We start from the raw sequence: 17,880 nt of genomic DNA, 5'->3' as shown, positions 1-17,880 counted from the left end.
AAGTTAAATGGAATTCAAATCATACTGGCTGTTTCTCTAATGACAAATGCTCTATGACTATCAAAATGATATAAGCAATTCTACTTTTTCAATTACTCTTTTGAGTTCAGGATAGGTGACTCAGAAAAAAAAATAAGGGTAAATTTACGAAAAACATAAGTAATAGGACTAGAATACTAAGGAAATTACGAAATTAGGATGTATGCAACAATGCAATTAGACATAATATTTTCTCAAATAACAAGAAATAAAATATTCCTTATCTTTGCTCTTTAGGAAAAAGTAAAGATGTCTGCCCAAATTGGCTTTCAAATTTAAAATATAGTATACTCAGGATTAAAAAGAACAGAGAATGGAAAAATCTATCAACAATACAATGATCCCTCCAAATGCAAAGGTTACATAAAGATTTGTTTTTAAAATCTCAAGCAAGTACTTAAGTAGCAAAAAGAAGGCAATAAAATTGCAAATTATACTCAAACTTACCTTGAAAACTTAATACTTATAAGATGCCATAAAAGTTTCTTCTTTTTTTTTTTTTTTAAGTTTATTTCAGAGAGAGAGAGAGTGGCGGGCAGAGAGAAAGAATCCCAAGTTGGCTCTACACAGCCAGTACAGAGCCTGATGCAGGGCTTGAACTCACAAACCATGAGATCATGACCTGAGCTAAAATCAAGAGTCGGACACTTAACCAACTAAGTCACCCAGGTGCCCTAAGTTCCTCTTCAAAATCATTTTGAAACAAGAATGAAAGCTACGTTAGGTATTTTCAGCTTTAATATATGCAGAATCCAAACTACCTTGCTCATTTCACTTCAGGGAAACAGTAAAAAAAGAGACAGAAGAGCAGAAAAAAAAGTGTGAAATGAAAATGCTATAACCATGGGTAGGATAAAAATCTTGTTTGTTTCTTATATAATTATATAATTAAAAAAAATTTTAATATTTTTGAGAGAGAAAAAAAGAGAGAGAGAGAGAGAGAGAGAGAGAGAGAGAGAGAAAGTATGGGGGAGGGGCAGAGACAGAGGGGGACAGAAAATCTGAAGCAGGCTCTGTGCTAACAGCAGAGAGCCCCAAGCGGGGCATCAACTAAGGAACTGAGAGATCATGACCTGAGCCAAAGTCAGAAGCTTAACCGACTGAGCCACCCTGGTGCCCCTTGTATACTTTTCTTAAGAAGAACTCTGTTGGGAGTGCCTGGTGGCTTAGTCAGTTAAGCGTCTGACTTCGGCTCAGGTCATGATCTCATGGTTTGTGGGTTCGAGCCCCACTTCAGGCTCCGTGCTGACAACTCAGAGCCTGAAGCCTGCTTCATATTCCGTGTCTCCTTCCCTCTATGCCCCTTCCCTGCCTGCACTCTCCCTCTCTCCCTCTCAAAAAAACCCAAACATTAAAAAAAAAAGAAGAACTCTGTTAATTGTGAATGTCTAGAGTAAGGCAGCGGGCATGATGATGAAAATCACAGAGAAGTTCCAACTTTGTTAAATCCTTTTCTTCAGATAATTCCTTGGCAAAATCTTATTTAATAAAGTAAAAGAAATACTGAGCAGGTTGAAAAGTACTCTAATCAGGGAACTTCTTTTACAAAACTATATAAATTTCTGTTAAATCATAATGTGTACACTGGAATCAGATAGTGAAAGACACTATAAAAACTCATAATAATACTCACAATGGGAAAAATGCTTGAAAGGAAAAATAAGTCAAAGGTGACATGGAGGATAAAGCTGAGCCCAGGGTATAAACTAAAAGAAGGAAATTAAAAAATAACAACAACAAAAGATTAAAAAAAAGTTTTGAGTTCAATTCAATTCAATAAACTTGCTGTGCAGTGTTCACAATGAACTGTGCTGGGGTGAGGGGGGCAGATAGAGAGATCCAGACACAAATACCATCAACGCATTTTTACTGGGTAACGAGGCACTGTGCGGGTGCTAAGGAGACAAGAATGAAATGAAAAGTCTTTCGAGAACTTAAATTTCACCGTGAAGATAGAACACGCACATAGAAGAATGAACTGTATGATGCAAGATAACATATGGCAAGGGTCATATGAGTGGGAGAGAGAAAAAAGGCATTTCTACGAGGATTCACTGCTAAGACATCTGCCCAGTTATAATCTGGTTTGTGCTGGACTGTAATCTAGTCGATGTTATCTGTGCCAGGACCAAAATAAGTTTAAATTTCTACTTAAAGTGAAAATTGCAAGTCTTCCTGTTTTAATACAAACCAGCTTAAAATCTGCTTAAATTTAAATGACATCATCATTTTGACTCTGCCTTTTTCTTAAGTTATCATTTAAAGATTTTCTCAGGCATTTAAATCCAGTTACCTGATTCTTAGAATCCTGAGAGAGAATACCAACCATACGATGAGTTAAATGGTAGGTAGGTGATGCCTAGTTGAATTTAAACCTGCAATGCCCACATACAGAATTAAACACATCTCAGTATTTGATAGGACAACTAAATGTAGTGTAATATCCTGAGTGAGATCCTGGAACGGAAGCAGGACTTTAGGTAAAAACTAAGGAAATCTGAGTAGAATATGGTCTTTAGTTAATAATCTATCAATACTAGTTCATTAACTATGGCAAATGTATCATACAAATGTAAGATGTTAATAAAGGGGCAAACTGGATATGGAGTATATGAGAACTCTATGCACTAATTTTGTAAATTTTCTGTAAATCTAAAACTATTCCAAGACAGGGGCACCTGGGTGGCTCAGTCTGTTAAGCACCCGACTCTTAATTTTGTCTCAGGTCATGATCTCCTTGTTTGTAAGACTGAGCTCCATGATGGGCTCTGGGCTCACACTGCGGAGGCTGCTTGGGATTCTCTCTGTCACACCCATGCACGTTCTCTTTCTCAAAATAAATAAAATTACAAAAATATATATATATATGTAAAACTATTCCAAGACAAAAAGCTTATCTAAAAAACATGCATATGGTGGCGTGTGGGTGGCTCAGTCGGTTAAGCATCTGACTTAGGCACAGGTCTTGTGGTCTGTGAGTTCGAGCCCCGTGTCGGGCTCTGTGCTGACAGCTCAGAGCCTGGAGCCTGCTTCAGATTCTGTGTCTCCCTCTCTCTTTGCCCCTCCCCTGCTCACACTCTGTCTCTCTCTCCCTCTAAATAAAAATAAAAATAAAATTAAAGTTAGAATAAAAAACATGCATATGTATATATAGGTAATATATATCAATATATGAGAACATTACTTCCACCAAATCTTAAAAAAGATCTTATTTAAATTGGTGCAAGTTGGGGCACCTGGGTGGCTCAGTCAGTTGACCGTCCAACTTTGGCTCAGGTCATGATCTCGCAGTTGGTGGGTTTGTGCCCCGCGTCGGGCTCTGTGCTGACAGTTCAGAGCCTAGAGCCTGATCAGATTCTGTGTCTCCCTCTCTCTACCCCTCTCCCACTCACGCTTTCTTTCAAAACATTTTTAAAAACTTAAAAAAAAATAATAAATTGGGGCAAATGATTGCACTTACGCTATAACACACACAAGAAACACAAACATGATTGTCCAACCTTGCAGGGCCTGGGAAATAGTGAGTGCTCAATAGCACAAGAATTATAAGCTCTGTGAGCTCAGAATTTTTTTCCTGGTTTGTACACTGTTGTGCTTGCAGGACCTGGCACAGAGTAAGCATGCAATAAATGGCTATGGATTGACTCACCCTCATTAGCCTTAGAAGAAAAGTGCAGGATCAGAAAGGGGGATTACAAACTAGCGTACGTGTAAGAATAGAAGGTTGTTATTCAAGTTGGACAAAACACCAGTCTTCATAAGTAAACAAAAATGAGATATTTCAATTTACAGCAAGCAATGTTGAGTCTGAGATATAAATACATACAAGTCAATCTCTCCCGGAGCTCAGGAGTTGGAGCCATATCTACAGCACTTTTGCCATGGCAATTGACTAGTGTAGGATCAGCACCATGGCTAAGTAACAGAGAGCAGACTTCCACACGATTCTTGGAAGCAGCCTCATGGAGTGGAGTGAACTGCCAGAGATCCATAGCGTTGACACAAGCTCCATGCTGGATTGAGAAAAACAGTTTCAGGTCAGCGATCATTTCACTGGATCTTAGTACAACTCAGAAGACATTTATCTCATTGTAAATTTCAGCTGTGACTCTTTGAAATGCCAATAAGCATTTTAGTTTCTTTCATTTCAGCTTTTAAAGACAATTTAAAATAGGTTGAATGTTTTACCATTATTTTTTAAAAACATTTTATTTTCTTAAAACTCTTATTGGCTCCCACAACACATGAAAACTCATGACAAGTTAGGGAAAAAAAAGCAAACAGTATCCAATGTTTTAAAACATCTTTTACCTTAAGTAGCAGTTCTGTGACCTCATAATGTCCATATGAACATGCATTATGAAGAGGCACAAGTCCGCTAAATGGAAAAAAAGGCAATAATGTACCCAAATTTCAAACAAACAACATATAGTCATTTATCTAAGTGCTAAAAGACAAAAACTAATAAATCCAAATATAATTATATTAAAAGCATTTAAAAATATTTAATAAGAGGCTACAAAGCATAGCTAACGTTTAACCTTTTGTATTTATCTTGTGCTTTGTGTACACAATCCTTAAATATGATAAAAACACCAATTAGAAAAGCATTGAGGTAAAAGGAAGGACATGAGCTAATTGACAACTGCATGCTTTAAAGATCAAGTATTTGTAGAAAAATGTTAATGGAGAGTGAGTTGAAACCTTCCTACCATTTTATTTCACTCTGTAGGTAACTGCCAGCATCAGAATGAAACATCCAAACTATTATGACTTACATATCCAACTCTCATTCTGCATGAGTCAAGGACTCCCATTTTTGTGGTGTACTTCTCTCTTTTCAGACAAGCATAAGGGAACAGAGATGTACGAGAGCATGAGGCATCTGTGCCCCTGTACTATGGGGACACCATTCACATAGGGTACATGTCAGGCGAGACAGAAACAGTACCAAGAAGAGGATTTGAAATGATGGATTCCCTCTCTGGTAAGTGTCTCAGGCACTGAGTTGTTTCTTCATTTCTAATGTTTCCTGACAGGGAGAGGGGCAAAGTGAAAGAGACTCTCCTCCCTCCGGGGCTTCTTTTCTTTATGCTGCCAATGACCGGAGTGTAATACGGATCTACATTACCTGGGTACTAAGGTCAATTCTCTTTTATTTTTATTTTTTATTTAAAAAATTTTTTTAATGTTTATTTATTTTTGAGAGAGAGAGAGAGAGAGAGAGAGAGAGAGGGAGGAGAGACAGAGTGTGAGCGGGGGAGGGGCAGAGAGAGAGGGAGACACAGAATCCGAAACAGGCTCCGGGCTCTGAGTTTCCAGCACAGAGCCAGACACGGGGCTCGAACTCACGAACCGTGAGATCATGACCTGAGCCTACGGCGGACGCTTTAACCGACTGAGCCACCCAGGCGCCCCAGGTCAATTCTCTTTTAGATCTGAAGGTGGGATAATGAGAAATGTTAGCCCATCACATAGGAGCAGACCTAATTCCGATGTCTCTGAAGACGAGATAGGAAACCGGTACTAAGTTCCCCAAAACACACCTATTCATAAAATAAAGGGCTTCGCTGCTTTCTTAACTGTCCCTCTCCCCTCCATTCCCACCTCAACCTTTGTAAATGTTCTCAGTTCAGATGTCCAAGATTTTATCAGGATAAAAACCAAATCAGAATATTGTAAACGTATGCTTTTGGTTTATTAATAAAAGATGATCCTTACACACCAGATGAACAGGACAGCTACGTTACTGGATTATCAGAATTTTCTATTTGTTTCATCTCCCTTTCTGAAATGCAATTTGAGTTGAAAAATCAATAATTGAGAAAAGCAAAATTTAACTCCAAATAACAGAACTGCAATAAAATTGAACTAATTTAGGAAATTACTATGAGAAATCATCTTTAATGAGTAGAACATGGAAATGAAGTCAAACTGAAGTTGCAAACATTCTTAAAGTGCTACACAAGCTATAAAGAAATGGATTCAGGACTTTGTCCAGTGAGCAAAAGCTTTAGTGTATCAGAAGCTAAAACAAAGCATAACAGTCCATGGGTGAGACCACTAAAGGAAATAAACTGAGGTGCGCCTGGGTGGCTCATTCAGTTAAGCGTCCGACTTTGGCTCAGGCATGATCTCATGGTTCATGGGTTCAAGTCCCGCGTCCGGCTCTGGGCTGACAACTCAGAGCCTGGAGCCCGCTTTGGATTCTGTGTCTCCCTCTCTCTGCCCCTCTCCCACTTGCACTCTATCTTTCTCAGGAATAAACATACATGAAGAAAAAAATGTTTAATAAAAACAAAAAAGGAATAGATGGATACACCTACCCTTTGTCTTTTGCATGAACATCAGCACCATGCTGGAGAAGAAGCTGTACTATCCGCACTCTGTTGTAGCCTGCGGCCAGATGTAGAGGCGTAGACTAGAAAAGAAAAAGAAAACACGTCCTCTCTTCAGGTAAATCGTCCTCGCTCTGTCATTTCATCTGTGCTTATGTAGACTGAAACACAATACATTCTAACATACACAGAAAGCACTGAGTTGAAGTGCGAGAAAGTCACATTGCATAATTGGATGACAGTTCACTCACCTCAGGAGTAAATTCTAACTTCAGTGCTGTTCAGCGGTTTCTCCTACTTGCGGTTTAAGGCCTTCAGTAATCTAGCTCCAGCCTACCTTCTCTACTTTATTTCCTATTTCTTTCCAACAGGAATTGTCCTCAGTGTTCTGAGAGGACATGTTGTAACCAAAAACATTCTTCCTTATTCTACTTCAACCTTGCCTACTTTTCAAGTTCAAGCGTTTAAATCTCAATTCTACCATAAGGACTTCCCTAAAGATCTGGCTCTCAAAATTTCTCCTGAACACAAAGGTTGAGAAACCTCTCTAAAGAACAATTTGAAGAAACTTTAGTGGCAACAACAAGGACAGTGGACCATATTCATTCCACATGGCTGTTAGCAAGGGGTTAATTTGCTATATCAGAGGCAGTGAAATATAAGATAATATTTAATTCTTCTATTTTATGTACTATAGATGCAGCATATATAAAAAAATCTAGTTTCTTCTCAACCAATTTCTGCCACATTAATCTGAACCAAGTTATTAAAGGAATCTCTGCTCATATTTAAAATAGTAATTAAAATAATCAAACTTCTTACCTCTTTTTAAAAAAGGGAAATAACATTAATTAAAAGGTTCTCTGCAACCATTGCAATTTTCCTACCTTTGCTCATTTCCTTAAAGTTTAAATACTGTAACAGCTTTTCACACAAGGCCTAATACACCTTAATGTACTCTCATTTTTTCCTGTCTTCTATTTGGACCTTGATATTTTAATAAGACTTTAAATTTATTTTCTTCATGTACTGCAAACGTCAAGATACAAAACAATCACTTCAAGGCACATGGTATATTCTGACAGCCTCTAAGTTTAGGAAATATTTTTGAGTAGTACACAGCTAATAGTGAGGAGATGGGAGTAGGTCAGAAGAGAGTCCTGAAGAGGAAGTCAGGAAGCCTGATTCTATTTCTGGGTCTTATGAAACTGTGAAAGTCCTATTACCTATACATCTCAGCCTCTTCATGTATAAAATAGAGAGAAAATCACCCATCCTAGCTACCTCCAAAATGTGCCAAAAGCAAGCTTTCTCCCATATATAAACACTTTCAAAATGTAAAATGTCGTACCAAAATAGATGATTAAAATCTCTGTATCATCAAACACCTTGCCCATTCAAGTTTCCGCTTTCGGACACGGGTCAAATGTTACTGCAGATGATACTGACAGGAGATGTCAAGTTATTTTTAAAACTGTTTTTCCCTCTCCTTGAAGATTTTAAAGATGTTGCTTTGCTACTTTCTGGTTTGCATCATTTTGGACTAGGAATTTGCCAACATGCTTATGTTTATTCTTTTATACAGGTGGCTTCACCTCCAGATGCTTTCATATTTTCTCTTTACCACTGGCTCCAAGCAATTTGACTGTGAAGTATACTGGTATACCCTTCTCCTCCTCCCCCTCCTTTTCCCTTCTCCTCCTCCTCCTCCTCCTCCTCCCCCTCCTTTTCCTTCTCCTCCTTCTCCTTTTGTGATGCTCGGGGCTTCCTGGCCTTCTTAGATCTGTGCTGTATAGTTTTCACCAAATTTGGAAAACCTTCAGCTATAATTTTTTCATGTATTTTTTCTGCCCTCTCTTCCGCCATTCTCTCCTTCGGGGACTCCAAAGATACGTATCTTAGGTTGCTTTCCAAGCTTGTTTTTAAGCTTTGTTAAACAGGCCCAGAGCAGCTTTTTAAGTCTAAGACTAATTTTTCTCTCCTAGTGAGGTATTTATTACCCTTCTGAATACCTTATGATATCTGGTGAATTAAGAGGTTTGTCCACTCTGGCTGGTAGCAACAGACACAGTGACAGATGCTATGTGACCTGCCAGAGTTGTTCCCTCTAATCCTCTTTTCCATGGTTCTTCTCTTGCCTCTTGTGGTTTCCTCATACTTATATCAAATCAGTACTCAGCTGAACACTGTAAGCGGACCCTTTGCAGATCTCTGGAGCTCTCCTTTCGCTGGTCTCCAACCTGCTAACTCTTGCCCCATGGTCTCCCTAAACTCCTAATTCCACCTTCTCAACTCAGGGAGACCACGGGGCTCCTCCTGGGTTTCCCCTTTCCTGTTTAAGGACTGGAAACGCTTTCTTGGCAGTAAGCCAGAGCAGTCACACAGCTCAGCTTATTTAATGTTTATCTCTCAGGGATCACTATACGTACTGCATGATGTCCAATTTTTGAAAACCACTGTTTCATAGATTTCATTTGTGTGTGTGTGTGTGTGTGTGTGTGTTTATTGTTTCAAGAGGGAAAGTAAAACTAGTCCCTATTACTCCATCTTGGCCCACTTTCAGGACTTAATTGAACTTTATACTGCACTTGGGAAGCTTCCTCTAGAGACAGTGACTGCTCTGGATGACTGGTCAATAAGTCAGTAAGCTCTTTTATAGGACATAGCTGACATTTAATATTATACGAAAAAAGTGACACCTTCATTACTGATGTGCATCCTGATGCACAAAAAGATTTCCCTTTTTCATATTAAGAATCTTTTACAAAATTTTATTTGTATACAGTTAATAATAGTTTTTCTGATTCTTGAAAATGAACAAAGTCCCTAAGTAGATGAATACATACACACATTAACTGTTTATTTAGAAGAATTAATCAGAAGAAAAAATACTTAGTTTCTGGATTTTTACAAATCAGTGAGACTAAAAATTATTTATAATGCTTTCAAAATGGCTATGTACTTAGTTTCTAAACTGCTGTGATCAGGTAAAGTAGAAGGTTCTGTAGTTGACAAGGCAGGAAGTGACAGGCTTGAAATAAAGCGGTTGTGGGAAAAACAAGAGTTGAGGAATGAGTAATGTCAAGAACTATTAGAAAGCAGAAGTGACAGAGTCTGGTAACTGACGGATGCAGGTAGTAAGGGATACAGCAGTTCCAGTTTGGAAATGTCAGTGACACGTGAAAGAAAAGAAGGATGTACGTCGGGGCCGGGAAGGGAGGAGAGAAGAGGAAGAGGTTTGGGTTTATGAATCTGAGGTGCCGGATACCCTAGTGATCATGGGACCAACTAGAATTCAGGAGAGGTGAAGGCGGAACACAAATTTAGTTATCACTGGCATTCATTTAAAATATTTTAGCAGGTGCAGTGTATCTTGCAGTATGTTAGGTGCTAGGGGTAGCATGGTAAACAAGAAAGGCTCGATACTTTGCCTTGATGAGTCTTCTTCCTCCAAAACATGAGTCCCTAAATGAAATACACACATACTAATTCTTCAAAAGGACAGAAGATGAAGAAACAAAAGCCTAGCTTCTGAGGAATCAACTAGAGAAAGAAAATACTATTTTTTTTATTTAAATTCAAGTTAGTTAACATATAGTATAGTATCGGTTGCAGGAGTAGAATTTAGTGATTCCTCACTTACATAAAACACCCAGTGCTCATCAAATACCGTTAAATGTGACAAACAGTTCAAGATGTCAGGAGAGGCTAGAGGCTGCATACCTAACCCGCTCTGGAGGCTAGCAGAAGGGACTGGGCTTAGGAAAGATTCTCAGATGCTTCCTGAGGGGAGACTGGAGGATAAACAGAAATCCCTGAGGCAAAAGGATGGGGAACTTTATTCCAGATAGTATGAAGAGCACATATTAACACTCAGAGGACACAGAGGAACTAAAGAAACTTCAGTGGCTAAATTCAGTGTATGAGATTGGGGGTGGGGACTCTAAGAACAACGGGAACCCCCTCAAGAATGTGAAGCAGAAAATTATGTAAGACTGCAGTTTGGGAAAGATCGCTCTAGCTATTCCACAGAGAATAAACTGGGGGTAGGGGCCAAACTAACAGCGGAAGACCTGAATTGAAGATCGCAGAGGGAGAGAGATAATGAGAGTGTCAGTTGGCAAAATGGTAGCAGTGCCTCAGTAGGGGTAGCTGAGCCAAGGGAGTAGATAACTTTGCAGGGAGAGTAAGTACAGAATAAGCTAGATGAGACTTTCCAAGTAGTCACCATAATGCGGATGCTAATTATGTAAACTGAATCGTATCACTAGAAGGCACATACAAATCTGTAAATGCATGCAATAAATTTGAGGAAAGGGTACAAAGCAAAAAGAGAAAGTACAAATTAAGAACCAAGGATGGTTTAAGCAAGCTTACACTACTAAGAGCCCAGAGGTTTTTCTTCTAGAAAGAAGTTCAGTAGGTGTAACGGTTAGCTAGATGGTAAACAATACACACCAAATACTATTTTCTGATGCAAAGCAATTAAAATCATATGGCCTAAGACTAAATTTAGTGCATGGTTAACACACAGTGGCCACTTTATACTTTTACAATTGCGAAATGGCCACATAATGATAAAAGTAATTTTCTAAATGCTAGGATAATTAACAGAGTGCAATTTAGGCTTTGAAAAAATAAAGAAAACCCATTTGTAAAATATTCACACATGTTCCTTGATTTTGCGGTGGTTGTAAACTAGTAAACACAAGAAGCAAATATCTAAGACATCACCATACAGAGGCCAGCAATTGCCGTTAGTTTGCACACCTTAGATGGATTCTTAAAACTGATTTTTTTGTTGGAATATTTTAAAAGTCAACTTGAGGAGTGATAAAATATGGGACAATTGCAAATATAAAAACTTTTTTCTCTGCCGTAGAGAACATTACTGATATTTCATATTGTAAAATGTGTATGGAAAAAAGAATCTTTACTGAAAGAAATCTCCTAATTCGAAGTTTCCTTCTTGGAATCAGGCCACAGGAAAAAAACCAAACACATATATCTACCCTTGCCTTTTATGATATAAATTTGTGGCACAAAATAAAGCATGTAAGATAGCTTTAACTTACCCTACACATAAATGCATAAAGTAACGTCAGGTGAAAACCCTGTTAAAAAACTGTGGTGGCAACCTTACTGTAAGTCCAGCAGTACAATATAAGGAAAAAAGTAAAGCCTTTTAAATTTGGGGTTTGCATTCTTGCTTTGCAACTTTACAAGGTATATACTTTTGGACTAATGTCTTAGTGTCTTGGAGCCTTGGCTTCCAATATCTATAAAATGAGAACTGTAATTCTTACCATATAAAGCTATTTAATGGGTTACAGAAAACTGTATAAAGCACCTAATACAGTCTCCCACAGGAAAAGCCCAATAAACAGTAGTTACAACTTAGTATCACCTTATCAAGTATCTTATATGTTTAGCAGTTATCTCTTAGTGGTCATTTGTCAGTCCTCACCTTACTTTACCTGTCAGCACTATTTGATGTAGCCGATCACCTCTCTTCCTTCTTGAAATATTTTTCCCCTTGGTTTCTAGGATACCTAGACACCTTCCTCACTGGTTACTCCTTAGTCTTTTTTTCTGGTTGCTCCTCATTTTCTTGACACTGGAGTACTCTAGGACTACGTCCTTAGATCTCTTTTCTTCATTACCAATATCATTCTTCGGTGACCTCATGCAGTCTTGTGGCTTCAAATAACATTCGTACAGTGACAACTCCTCAGTCATATCTCCAGCTCAGTCTCTCTGCTGAACTCCTGACTCTCATAACCTAACTTCCTACTTGATGTCACCACAAGGACATGCTGAAGACATCTCATGCCGAGGCCCACAACTGAGCTCCTAGTACTCCCTCCAAAACCTACTCTGAAGAATTTCCTACTGCTGTTAATACCAACTCTATCCTTTTTCTTACTCAGGTCCAAAACCCTGAGTTCTTCCTGAGTACCATCTTTCTCTCACACACGATGCTCACCGCATCAGAGTATTTCTGTTGGCACTATCTCCAAAACATCTCCAGAATCTAGTCACTGCTCGGTCACTGGCCTGGTCTAAGTCACCATCCTCTCTCAGCTGGCTGAGTGGCAACAGCCTTCTATTTGGCACTCTGGCTTCCAGAAGAATCTCCTTAGAGTTCATGCAACATAGCAGCAGAGTGATCCTGTTGTAACATACCAGTTAGATACACCAGTCCCCTGTTCAGAATCTTCAGTGGCTCTTCGTCTCACCAGACGTAAAAGCTAAGTCTTTACAATGATCTGGAAGACCATAGGGAATCTCTCCTATCACTACTCTTCAACTTTCCAACATCATCTTTTACTCTGCTCTCCCTGGTTCACTCCACATGGCTGAAATGAATGGGAATTAGATTATACTAATAAGTGAAATACCTTCTGGAGAAATTAACTAGTAACAAAATATTCTCCCATTTAAATTGAATTTCACGCAACTTCTTAACAAATCAAAACAACAATGAAAAGACAAAATATTCTTGAGGGTTAAATATTAAAATAAAAGAATCTTAGGGATCCATAAGGCAGCTATGACCTTTCAGGGACCTATGTATTATTACGTGCCTAGAATATAAAAATTTAATTTCTAAATCTTGTTTTTTTCCATTGAGCAAAGAAATCATGATAACCATATCTCAAGATTTAAATGCATTATTACAAATGTTCAATGCCAAAGGAATTTTAGCATTTATATTTTAACACAAAACCCATACTGCTCTCTCACAAATGACTTCTGGGTACAGGGGAAAGGGTTCCTTGATCTGACAGTGCTGAGAAAGCTTTTGAAGTTCACCATTATCACACAGAACATCCCAATCTTTGTAACACCGTTCATCTCAAAAGCATAAAATATAAACATTAATTCTTAATTTCTTAAGACTGTTATTCTATTTTTATAAAGCACAAACTTTGGGACATCCTTTGAACGAGATTTTAAAACGAGATTCCAAAATACCAATACTCCAAATAATTCTCTTTTTTCCTCTTGTTTCGTCTTTGTAGAATACTTTTGCAAATAAAATACAAAAAAAGATTGCCGAAGACTGGTCCTAAAACCATTTGCCACAATCTTTTACCGTAACACTTGTCACAAAATAACATACAGTAATTATTTGTCTCCTCTAATCCACCGTGAGCTCGTAAGAACAGAGAATATATCTTAATTTTACGTTTGAAGGCTTAACATAGTCCCTTATATTTAGTAGAGTGTTAACAAAATCAAAGTTATTGTCAACTTTTGATTTACATTACTAAAAGGGAATAGAGGACATGAATGATCCAGCTTGGTGAATGAGACTTTAAATTTATGTGAGAGATTTAAACCTACATTCCAACACATGCCTGCGTGATGTTTGATGCGTTCCCTAGGAAAGAACAAAACCACAACTGTGAAGCCATGATGTAAGTTATCAGACAGCTGTCTAACCTCATGATACATAATTTATTTCAGTTTTCATTAAGATGAAGGCCCAGTTTGACCTCTATCAAATCCTCTAGACTTTCCTAGACTAGGGTGACTAGCTCATCCTGCTTTGCCCAAGATTTTTTTGATCCCAGGAAGCCCATTCATCTGAGGCAAACTGCGATGCTTGGTCACCCCACTCCAGCTTAATGCTGAATGAGTTTCTAGGTTCCTGGAGTTGTCCCAAGTCAGAAAATCGTGTGTGTGTGTGTGTGTGTGTGTGTGTCTGTATGTGTGTGCCTACGTGCAAGGGCACACAGGCATTCTGAATAAAGCCAGACTTATTCCTCTGCCAAACTAGGAGAAGATCCTATTAAAAGCTGGCTCAAGAGATAACAAAGGATACTTCTCTTTCCATTTAACAATTTCTTCAAAAGACTCAAGCGTAACCTTTTCTCAGTCCATACAAGCTCCATATACTATTCAAGTTCTTCCTTCAGCCTCTTGCTCTAGAAACAGTTACAAAAATGGCTTCATAAGATAAAAATATTATGATCTTTTCAGCACTTGAACACTCATGTAATCATCACCCAGATTCAACAACCATTAATTATTAAGACTTTGCTACCCTGGCCTCTGCCATCTATCTTTTCCTTTTCCCACTAAAGTATTCTGCAGCAAATTCAAGACATTGTAACAGTTCGCCCACACACACTTCCACAGGTATCTCTAAAAATTATGGGCATTTTCTTTCAAAACCCCCAACTTAGTACATCTAACAGAATAGGGGTATAGCCATCTATTACCCATGACAATATTCACATTTCATCATTGGCTGAGAAAACTTCCTAACACTGGTTCACTGGATGTCAGGATCAGTACTTTTGTTCTTGTGCCATTAAGTCTCCCTAAATGTACAAGGGTCTTCTTCTCTCCTTTTTTTCTCTTTTCACCTTACGGACTTGTTGAAGAGACCTTGTTAGTTGTTGTCTTTCCTGTGTGATTATTTAACTTGCGCCTATCTATATTTTCCTCTTTCACATGAAACTTCTTTCGCAAGAATGTTTCATAGACGATATGTCATACGGTATCATATCAGGCAACATTTCATGTCTGGATATTCTACTTTTTGTGATAAGATTGCTCTGTGTACCATCAGTTTTACAGTTACTACCTCTATGTGAATTAGAAGTATCATGGGTTTTTTTGTTTGTTTTTGAGAGAGAGAGAGAGAGAGAGAGAGAGAGAGAGGCAGAGTGGCAGAGAAAGAGAATCTTAAGCAGGCTCCATGCTCAGTACAGAGTCTGATGTGGGGCTTGATCCAAAGACCCTGGGATCATGACCTCAGCCGAAATCAAGAGTCAGAGGCTCAATCAACTGAGCCCTCCAGGCACCCCTTGCCATCTTTTTTTTTTTTTTTTAATAAAGTATATATAAACAAACAAAATCATTACACTTAAAAATTCCAATACTTGGGGCGCCTGGGTGGCTCAGTCGGTTAAGTGTCCGACTCTGGTTCAAGTCATGATCTCACGGTTTGTGAGTTCAAGCCCCATGTCAGGCTCTGTACTGACAGCTCAGAGCCTGGAGCCTGCTTTGGATTCTGTGTCTCTCTCACTCTCTGCCCCTCCCCTGTTCACACTCTGTCTTTGTCTCTCAAAAAATAAATAATAAAAAAAAATTTTTAATTCCAATACTTATTTCCACTTTTTTATACAAACAGACTTTCAGATATGGTTTTAAAAATGAGGAGCGCCTGGGTGGCTTGGTCGGTTAAGCATCAGACTTTGGCTCAGGTCATGATCTCACGGTCTGTGAGTTCGAGCCCCGCGTCGGGCTCTGTGCTGACAGCTCAGAGCCTGGAGCCTGTTTCAGATTCTGTGTCTCCCTCTCTCTCTGCCACTCCCCTGTTCATGCTCTGTCTCTCTCTGTCTCAAAAATAAATAAACGTGGGGGCGCCTGGGTGGCTAAGTCGGTTGAGCGTCGTTCTTCAGCTCAGGTCGCGATCTCACGGACTGTGAGTTTGAGCCCCACGTCGGGCTCTGGATTGAGGGCTCAGAGCCTGGAGCCTGCTTCCGGTTCTGTGTCTCCCTCTCTCTCTGCCCCTCCCCCGTTCATGTTCTGTCTCTCTCGGTCTCAAAAATAAATAAACGTTAAAAAAAATTTAAAATAAATAAATAAATAAATAAATAAACGTTAAAAAAAATTAAAAAAAAAATAAAAATGAGACATTACAGGGGCACCTGGGTGGCTCAGTCAGTTAAGCGCCTGACACTTGATTTTAGCTCCGGTCATGATCTCACAGTTGTGAGATAGAGCACCACACCCCATGACCCCGTTGGCTCTGCGCTGGGCATGGAACCTCCTTAGATTCTCTCTTCCCCTCTGACTCTGCCCCTCCCTCGCTTACACTTCAGCTCTAGAACTCTCTCTCTCTCTCAAAAAAATGAGGTATTACATAAGTATTTTCTCAGTTTTAACTGGTCTCACTTATCATTTACCTTTACTCACCATTCCCTCCCCAAAAGAATTCTTTTAAATGATAAAAATCATGATTCCCTCTAAAATAATATCAAGTAAAATGTCCTCAATTTCTTCCTCTAGCTCAACAAACCCCTTTCCTGTAAGTAACCATTGCTTAACATGCACAAGTAGCATGTGAGACTTTTTTTCTATGTACATGAACATGTGTTTCTCTGAGTTCTTTTTACTGTTGTTTGGGTCACACAAATGGATCATATTACAGTCTTCTGAAGTTTGCTTTTTTTCTCTTAAAATATTAGTACATATAAGTCTAATCTTAGTCTTTGCTTAGCATTTCCATTGTGTAGCTGTATCATAATTATTCACCGGTTTTCTGTAAATAAACAGGTTGTTCCATCTCTGCTCTGGCTATCTTAACAAAAAACACCTCATTCAAACGTATCATTTGGTTAAGATAGATCAGTATTTCCCTTCTACAAATAAAATACTGTTATCAGCCATTAATATAAATTCCCAGGAAAATATAACAACACATAATTAGAGCTATTAAATTTCTTTCAGGCAGAGAGACATGATTAATCTGCTTGGTAGGAATACCTAAGAAGTTCTTTGAGACAGGGATACATAAATCAAAATCAAAACAAACTATAAGCTAGAGAATCCATATGGGCACGAGTCCATGGAAATACATGTCACTGATGCCTGTCTTTTGAAGGGAGATTTAAAATAGTACCATAATGAAGATTAGACAATCTCATCCTTGAAGTTTCTCAATTCTTGGGCTATTATAAAGAGAATTTAAAAGAGAAACTATCTGGAGAATAAAAATTGATGAGCCAAAGTAGAAATAAAACTTTTTAAAAAGATATTTCATTCATACTTTTTTCAAAAACTTTGTTTCCTTTAACTTGTCTCTTCTACAGATTACACATTACTAGATCCTTCTACAGTAATGTTTTCTTTTCTAGTCTTTTCCTCTGGTCCTCTGACTCCTGGTGAATGGTTCTCTCAAGCACAGTACCTCGAGCTAAACAAAGCTAACAACATATATAGTCTTATCATAGTGGACTATGTCAGAACTATAAGTCTTCTTTCTTTTTTTTTTTTAAGTTTATTTCCTTATTTTGAGAGGAGAGAGAGTGTGTGAGCTGGGGAAGGGCAGAGAGAGAGAGAGAGAGAGAGAGAGAGAGAGAGAGAGAGAGAATCCCAAACAGGCTATGTGCTGTCAACACAGAGCCTGATGTGGGGCTCCAACTTGTGAACCACGAGAACATGACTGGCCAAAATCAAGAATTGGGCACCTAACTGACAGAGCCACCCAGAAGCCCCATGACTATGACTTTTCAAAACAGACATGATACCACTCCTAGAACTGAAGTGTTTTAACATATTAGTGTTTTTAAGTCACAGTCTCTGTAATGGGAGGAGTTGGGTGACAATAGTAATGGTTTCCTCATTGAGTTATTTTCAGGCTAAAATGAAATAGAAGACATGAAAACATTTTGAAAATACAAAGTAGTTTATTGAAAATAATAGCTAAAATCTACTGGGTACTTTCTATGTACCAAGCACTCTTCAAAATGTGTATTTACTA

General features: G+C 38.5%; 1 protein-coding gene across 1 annotated transcript in view; it reads right to left on the bottom strand.

The window, feature by feature from the left end:
* Positions 1-17,880, bottom strand: part of TNKS (tankyrase) — a 215,073-nt gene that overhangs the window by 74,592 nt on the left and 122,601 nt on the right. Inside the window, exons 6-8 of the mRNA XM_015082858.3 lie at positions 6,366-6,460; positions 4,351-4,417; positions 3,866-4,052 (exon numbers count right to left, since the gene is read on the bottom strand). Of these exons, the coding sequence (XP_014938344.2) occupies positions 3,866-4,052; positions 4,351-4,417; positions 6,366-6,460 (349 nt within the window). The remainder of the gene's footprint in view (positions 1-3,865; positions 4,053-4,350; positions 4,418-6,365; positions 6,461-17,880) is intronic.

Source organism: Acinonyx jubatus, chromosome B1 (assembly GCF_027475565.1).
Source record: "Acinonyx jubatus isolate Ajub_Pintada_27869175 chromosome B1, VMU_Ajub_asm_v1.0, whole genome shotgun sequence".
Classification (NCBI taxonomy): domain Eukaryota; kingdom Metazoa; phylum Chordata; class Mammalia; order Carnivora; family Felidae; genus Acinonyx; species Acinonyx jubatus.
This window is presented reverse-complemented; position numbering and strand designations above follow the sequence as displayed.